This window comes from Quercus robur, chromosome 2 (assembly GCF_932294415.1).
Source record: "Quercus robur chromosome 2, dhQueRobu3.1, whole genome shotgun sequence".
Taxonomy (NCBI): Eukaryota; Viridiplantae; Streptophyta; class Magnoliopsida; order Fagales; family Fagaceae; genus Quercus; species Quercus robur.
In genome coordinates, this window is record NC_065535.1 from 55,627,293 (window position 1) to 55,635,101 (window position 7,809).

Below are 7,809 nucleotides of genomic sequence, written 5' to 3' on the forward strand. Positions count from 1 at the left end.
AGAAAATCGTATTGGTTGCCCACTCCTAACCATTTTTAGATTAACAATGCTCTTTTAACAATAGGTTTCAAGCAATAGGTCATAGCAAACATCCTACCTTGTCCTTCTACCAAAAAGAAAAGGAAAAAGTAAAAAGAAAAAGAAAGATACCAAATATAAATAAGAAAATGGTGACCACAATTTGTTAAAATAACAATCCAAAATACTTCGCTTCTCATATACAGAAAGGTTTATTATACCCCTTTTTTTCCTCTATTTTAAAATGGTAACATTAAAATGCTAATTCAGAGATGGGGTTTTCCCGGATCTTGATTTATTTGACTCTGTCGGTGACAACTAAAATCCAAAGTACAAATAAGCCAGTATGAAAATTCTGCAGTTACAATTGGCTATATGCCCAAGATTCTTGATCCAAAACCATTTTTGGACACTGACTCAGAGAAGGATTTACAGTCTGCTTTCTGTCACCATCATCATTTATCAACAAATCCCAACTGCTTAAGTCATCATTCCACAAGCCCATGCTGTTGTTGCTGCTATTGTTGTAGTCACAAGGCCACTCAAAATCTGGGAACTGTAAGTCCTGAAAAAAGTTGGAGGAATTTGAAGAAGTGGATGATGAGGTAGAAGTTGATGAAGAAGGAGCACATTGGACTAAAATCTCATGAGGTTCAATTATTGGAACTTCATCTATGCAGAAGCCATTCATGAGCTCCATTGGGTCAAATGGGCTTGTCATGCTTTTGTCTTCCTCTTTGGCTTCAGTGATAGAGGATGACTGCAATGATGCCTCAGTCTCAAGCTCCTTGCTTTGATCAATTTCAGATGCAGTATCAGTTGGAGAAGCTTCTTGTTGTTTTTGCTCTTCTTCTTTTTGGTGTTGCAGTTGTTCTTGTTGTTGTTGGGTTTGTGGTTCATCAGTTGCAGTAGAGATTGGCTTGTGAGTGAGAGGATCAATGCCCATCTTTTTAAGCTTTTTCTTGATGTGGGTGTTCCAGTGGTTCTTTATCTCATTATCTGTCCTTCCAGGGAGATGAGAAGCAATCTTAGACCATCTGCAAAATGGCAAGAAAATATTTTGGACTTCAGAATAATAGAAAAAAAATTCTCAAAAAAATAAAAAATAAAAAATAATAGAAATTAGATTTAAGTTTTATATATTGATTAATATGTTTTGGAATTATCCAAAGGAAGACTGACTTTGAGGCCGGTAGAAAGGTTCATGTAACTATGAGTATGCCCAAGATTCTCATATGAAAATTGCGTACATGACAAAATTGTCATCGTGTTTATTTTTGAAAACAAAATGTCACACATCAAACAAATTTTACAATGTTAATTCACAACATGAGAAGTGGCAACTTGTGATTAGTACAATATTACTTTTTCTTAAATATTATATTGTACACCAATTATAATGTGTTATCTCAATAGCTGTGAAATTTGTCGTGTATACTTTTATTTTGATTGGCAAGTTGTGGATTAATAAAACTAAAATCAAGATATAAAAAAGAAATAAATAGATAAGTGCCATGGGGACCAAGTCTTCCGTTACTGATGAATAAAAAATTTCCATATGATGGATGTCATATTATAGAAATTGCCGAGCATTGGAACAAGATAGTGATTGAAAGACATTATAGTCAAATGCAGAAGAGTAGCAATAAAAAAAATCTAATTACAAAAGAACCCATGAGCCAGGACAGAGCATAAATGGAAGAAAGCGATGTCAAAGCTGGAAATGGAATAAAAGAATGAACCTGTTGCCAAGTTGAGCATGGAGATCAATGACCATTTTCTCTTCACATTCTGATAAAAGACCTCTCTTCAAGTCTGGCCTAAGATAATTTGTCCATCTCAGTCTGCAACTTTTTCCACATCTTAACAATCCTGCAATGAGACCCACCATTACCATAATCAATAAAAGTGATCGTTTATCTCTCTTCATTCTTCATTCAAAATCATGATTTCCTGCTTAGCTTTTAATCATTCAAAATCATTTTGGTGGTCAGCTTTTCCCGTTCACTCCTCTTTAATTATATAACCAATCCAAATATTTAATTCATTACACAAAAGATAGGAAAAAAATATTTCAAAGCCAGCTGGCTTCTTTCACATTTTTGCAAGAAATGCAGCACAATAAAGTACAGAACAATTAAAAATGAAGAAATTTCAAAATGATCAAAGCTTGCTTTCTTTCAATTGCAGCAACCCAAAAAGAGGGAAAAAAAGAAGTAGCCTTTTTTTTTTTCAATCATGAAAGACAAAATCCCATTAAGAAGAAACAGGTTCAAATTTATCAAAGCTGGCTTACAGCTTTCCTTACATTTCTGTAAGGCATGAACAAATTTCATTTTAACATGACTTAAAATAATGCCTGGTCGCTCTTCTGACGTTTCTAATGAAAGCGTTCAGATTCAAATTTTGTCTGCCCAACTATCCAATCATAAAAAAGGATGACTAAAAATAACAATAAGAGAAAATTGAATAAAATCAAAGAACTTTTTTAAAACATTAAAAATAACACCCCCTCCCTCCCAATCCAAAAGAAAGTGCCTGTATTCAAAAGTTTCTAAAAGATTTCTATATATGTCTCTCTGTATGAGATTGTAGTCATGAGGGAAATTAATAGGCCGATGAAAGGAGACCTGCAAGTTTAGGAACAGCTCTCCAACAGCATTGGCCATTGTTGAGAATAAAGTTTATGAGCTTCTTGTCTTCCTCAGCTGTCCATGGACCCTTCTTCAACCCAACTTTGTCACAGCATGGTTGCCTCCCCATCCTCACTCACTCACCCAACAAAATATCTCTAACACCCACAAACTCCAATATTGAATATACAACTACTTGTAAATTCAAGATGAGCACAGAGAGAGAGAGAGAGAGAGAGAGAGAGATAACGAAAAAACTGGCTTAGAGATATTGAGATATCAGGTTAGTGTATGTACATCTCTACCAACTTATATAAACCAAGCCCCCCATATGGACTTTCGGCTCTGTATTTTTTTATATTATTTGTGATTATCATTATTTTATTTTATAGTTAAGCATACTTTTTTTTTTTCTGGGGTTGATGGGACATACCTTTTATTTTTTCCTTAAAATTCTGCAAAGTTGAACAAATAATATATATTGCATTGCTTATGTATTTTTCTCTGACTTTGTCCACGTGTTAAGTAGATAAGTGATGCGTACCACACGTGCGACGTCTTCATCGGAAAGCACCACCGCATCGAACTCTTTTGCTTCAGTTTGAAGCGTGAGATGTTTGATCCCACCTTTTCAAGTCACATACTTCGGCAGAGGAAAGGTGAAAGTAAAAGTAAAAGTAAAAGTAAAACAACACCAAAATCTCAGGGTAGATAACATGGTATGAACTATGAAGTATCAATTTCTTTTTTTTTTTTAATAGAGGGAAAAACAAGTACCAATAAGTTTAGGTACAATGAATTTTCAATTTTCATTATTGCTGAGGGCTAAGGTGATAATATGTGATAAATTGATGATAATTTATCACCTTAATAAGTTGTGAAATTTATTGCGTCAATAATATTGTTGAGTACAAGTCACCAACTTGTGCTATATAAGAAATTTCAATAAAATATAATAGTTATTGATAGAAATTTATTAGGATTTTATTTCTATATTTCTACAATTTAAATAAAGAGATTAAATTCTGTAAGAATTTATTGTAAACCCTTCAATAAGAATATGCCACATCAACATATTACTAAAACATAAATACATCTGATCACATAAGATAACATTTCAATAAATATAATATTTCAAGTTTTAAGTAAAAGGTTGATGTGGCGTTATTATATGTAATAAGATGTACTGAATTTTAAGTAAAAGGTTGATGTAACAATACCTTATTGGATGATATAAAATATGAGTTTTACACTCCATCCTTACCAAATTTTGACTCTTATAGAAAATATAATGTAGCGAAATTCTTTTATTCTTTTTTCTTTTATGGTTGAGAAGAGTATCAAGATTGTAAACGAGAGTTTTAACTTTAAACATATAATAGAATTTACAATCGATTTAAAAATATATATTAGAATATTAAGGTGTAAAATTGTAAGGACTCAAAAACTTAAATATTGAAACTTTATGAGATCAATTAAAAGCCAAATGTTTATATATGTGTGTGTATAATATTACTCCAATTTAGCAAGAAACATTTTTAAAATAATATCATTTCAATTGACATGGTTTTGAAATTATTTGAGGATTTAGTCTTTTTATTCTTCTAAAATTGTGTTTGAAAATATTATTTTAAGTGTTGAAATTGTATTTTGAAAGCACAGTTTTAAATTATCAAACTGGGTATTTAAAACGTGATTCAAAAATAGATAAATAAAGTTAGATCCCTAAATTACTTCAGAATAGTACTATCAATTTAGATAATTAAAACTAAAAAGATTATATTACAAATTTGGCTAGCATTAGCATTTAGCAAGATACACACCAAGGCAGTGACATACACATTTTTTCACGTTTAAAGGGAAATAAAAAAACAAATTAAAAAGTTGAAGGAAATCTCCAATTGCCTAATAGACCTTTTTTTGATAAATAAGATAGAGTTTTAACATATAGTAGCCACTCCTAATAATTGTATTTTATCATTAGACTAAACACCAATTAGTTTTTATATAAGCAAGAATCGAACCCTAAATCTCTTATTCAATAATAAGAAACTTTATTAGTTATGCTAACTAGAACTAGGGGCGACAATTTGTGTTCACGTGTCGTATCAACTCTTGAGCATTTGACTATATGAGTCGACATTAACTCGATATATTTATTAAACGGGTCAGGGTTCCTTAATTCTAACACGAACTGTTTATTAAATGGGTTAGTCGTGTCAACCCGTTTATTAAATTTTATCAAAGAAAAAAATAAAAATAAAAATAAAAATAAAAATTTTAGTATTAATTCAATTATTTTGAATTATGAAAAACCAATCATACATATTTTTTTAAATATAAAATTTAAAACTAATAGAGTAAATGCATCACAAATAATCATTTAAAACTAAAATATATCTCGATATCACAAATAATCAACCATAATATGTCAAAACAAAATAAACCACTACAGCTAATATCATATCATAGCAATCAATTTAAGGGAAATAGATAAAATTGAAGGATGAGGGCAATGGTGGCTTTGCACCGCAGTGATAGAAGGGTGAAGATGGTTAAGAAAATAAGGTGAGGTAAGATAAAATTGAGGTTTGAGAGTGAGAGATGGCTATGGGGCTTGAGAGAACGTAACTAGGAAAGAAAATAAGTTATATACATAAGGTTTTGTAGAGTATATTGATAAAATGAAATTTAATTAAATGAGTCAGACGAGTCAAATGAGTTCAATGAGTTAGACACAAATATGACATGTTTATTAAGCGGGTTAGTTGTGTCAACCTGAATATGACATAAATCTGTTAAACTTGAACCTATAACTTGTTAATTTCATGTCATATCGTGTTATATTCACAAGTCGTGTCAAATTTTACCTCCCCTAATTGGAACCGTCAATTGTCTAATAAACTTATAGTCGTGTCGAATTTTGCCTCTTCAAATTGGAATCTATCAGTTGTCTGATAAACTTATAAGAAGATATAGACAAAGGAAAGGTAGACGTCCAATTTGTATTCCTACCATACGATTCCAAAAGCATTTAGTGATGAATACCATACCATGGGAAGAAGACAAATGGGTCCAATTTGTATTAACTCTTACACTTTCATGTATTAAGTAATAATGATTACGGTCGGCTCCATATATATAATTTAAGTTCAAGTCCACACCTCTTTTTTTTTTTTTTTTTTCTTTTTTTCAAAAAAAAAAAAAAAAGTCCACACCTTTTAAACAAAGACAGAACTATGCAAGACCAAGGGGACCGTAGCCTCCTTGGAATTTAATTTTTTTTTTAAAATAATATATAAAATACAAATAAGTTGAAAGTTTGAACTTTGAGTATAAAAAAATTATACTCACTTCTCCAAAATTGAAAACTAACCTCCCAAATATGACACGATGATTGTTATTTGAGACCCAAACTATAATTTTGGAAATTAGGTATTGTCATGCTCTTTTGCTCCACCTAAATTATTGTTTAGATTTTTTTTTTCTCATTAATTTTATGTATGTGTATGTATTTTTTTTTTTTTTTAATATTAATTGATTACTTGGAGATAAGGGTAGCAAAATCCAACACAGCCTGTAAAACCCAACACAATCCACCCGTTTATAAACAGGTCATGGGTTGAAGCTAAATAAGTTTGGGTCATATTCGGGTCTACATGACTGACCCGTTTAATAAATGAGTAATGCTACAGTCACAAATTATTTTACAACATTTTTACAAACTAATAATGTGGCCAACCTTTTATTGGTTTTCATCTAGACGCACCATTAATATCACTTTTTCATTTATCAATAATTACTCACCACATCAGCAGTTTGTAAAAAAATTTGTATATCTAGTATTATTCTTAATAAATAGGTCGTGTTTGTGTTCAACATACGAACTTGTTTGACTCGTTTGACCTGATTAGCTTATAAAAACTTTTTGATATGGAACTTTGACATATTATTAAATTTGGTGATATGGAGGTTAAAACCTTTTGGAATAGTAATTTTATTTTGAATGAAGGAAATAATTATTAGCTTTTGTTATTATTGCAAGATTTATGATTGTAACTAAATGTTTATTACTTGATTTAAGGTTGTATTTTAATTCTAGATACATGGGAATTGAAAACTAGTTATTCGGGTCAAGTATAACCTACTAATCAAACAACTTATTTGGGCTAGTTATTACTTATATTAATCAAACAGGTTATTAAACAGGCCATTTTGTCGACTTTAAAATGACCTGCTAATTAAACAAGTTAAAAGTGTTGTGTTGGATTACCCATTTTAATAAACAGCTTGTGTTAGGATTGAGGAATTATGGTCTATTTATTAAATGAGTTATGTTTGGGTTGACCCATATAGCATAATACTCACTACCCGACCCGACACGAATTTGACACACGAACACGAATTGCCACCCCTACTTGGAGACCCTACCATGCCCTTTTTATAGGGGATTTTGGAATTCACAATCCACAAAATACCCTTCAATTTCTTGATTAGACTACACCCAAACCGTGTGTTAACACGTTTATATTTCAAGTGAGAGAATGATATTTGAATCCTGGATGTCTTTGTTAGAAACCACATAAGGTGCCAGTTAAACTAAAGATTGTAAACAAGCTAAGTTTTTTCGAGTAGTGAATGTTTGAGCTTGGCTTGACAACAAAAGTAAAATGTTTTAATGCAGCTTGAGTTTGAACGAAACCTAAAAACAATGTTCAAACTCAAGCTCAACAAAAACAAAATGGACTCATTTCTAAGGCCATATGGCCTATATCCAAAATGCAATAATGCAATTTGATAATCGATACCAATTAGACTTCCAACGTAAGAGCCTTAATGCTCATTGTTAGGGTCAAATCTTGTTAGTGTTGGTAAATCCAAGTCAAAAAGCTTTTTCTTTTTCTTAATTAATTAATTATTTATGTATTTGAATTGTAAGTTTTTAGTGTCTAAATACTGGTTGAAGATCTATATTGAAGACACGATAAAACAGTTAAAGAAATTGCTCAGAAAAGTGGAGGTTCTATTGTCTGGATTGCAAACTCAACTACAACTCGATCGATTGAGGTTTATTAAACCTCAACATCAAGCTCGACTAATCAAGCTTCGAATTCAAACTCTTAAGTCTATGGCCCATGATGACTAAAAGACCTAAGAT

The 7,809-nt window shown here is 31.2% G+C and overlaps 1 protein-coding gene across 1 annotated transcript; it reads right to left on the minus strand.

The window, feature by feature from the left end:
• Window positions 1-156: 156 nt before the first annotated feature.
• On the minus strand, window positions 157-2,943 carry LOC126714080 (transcription factor MYB20-like). The gene is made up of 3 exons (XM_050414077.1): window positions 2,649-2,943; window positions 1,761-1,890; window positions 157-1,055 (listed from the first exon to the last, which is right to left on the minus strand). Exons 1-3 carry the CDS (start codon window positions 2,779-2,781, stop codon window positions 380-382), a joined length of 939 nt encoding a protein of 312 aa, XP_050270034.1. The 5' UTR covers window positions 2,782-2,943; the 3' UTR covers window positions 157-379.
• Window positions 2,944-7,809: the final 4,866 nt, after the last annotated feature.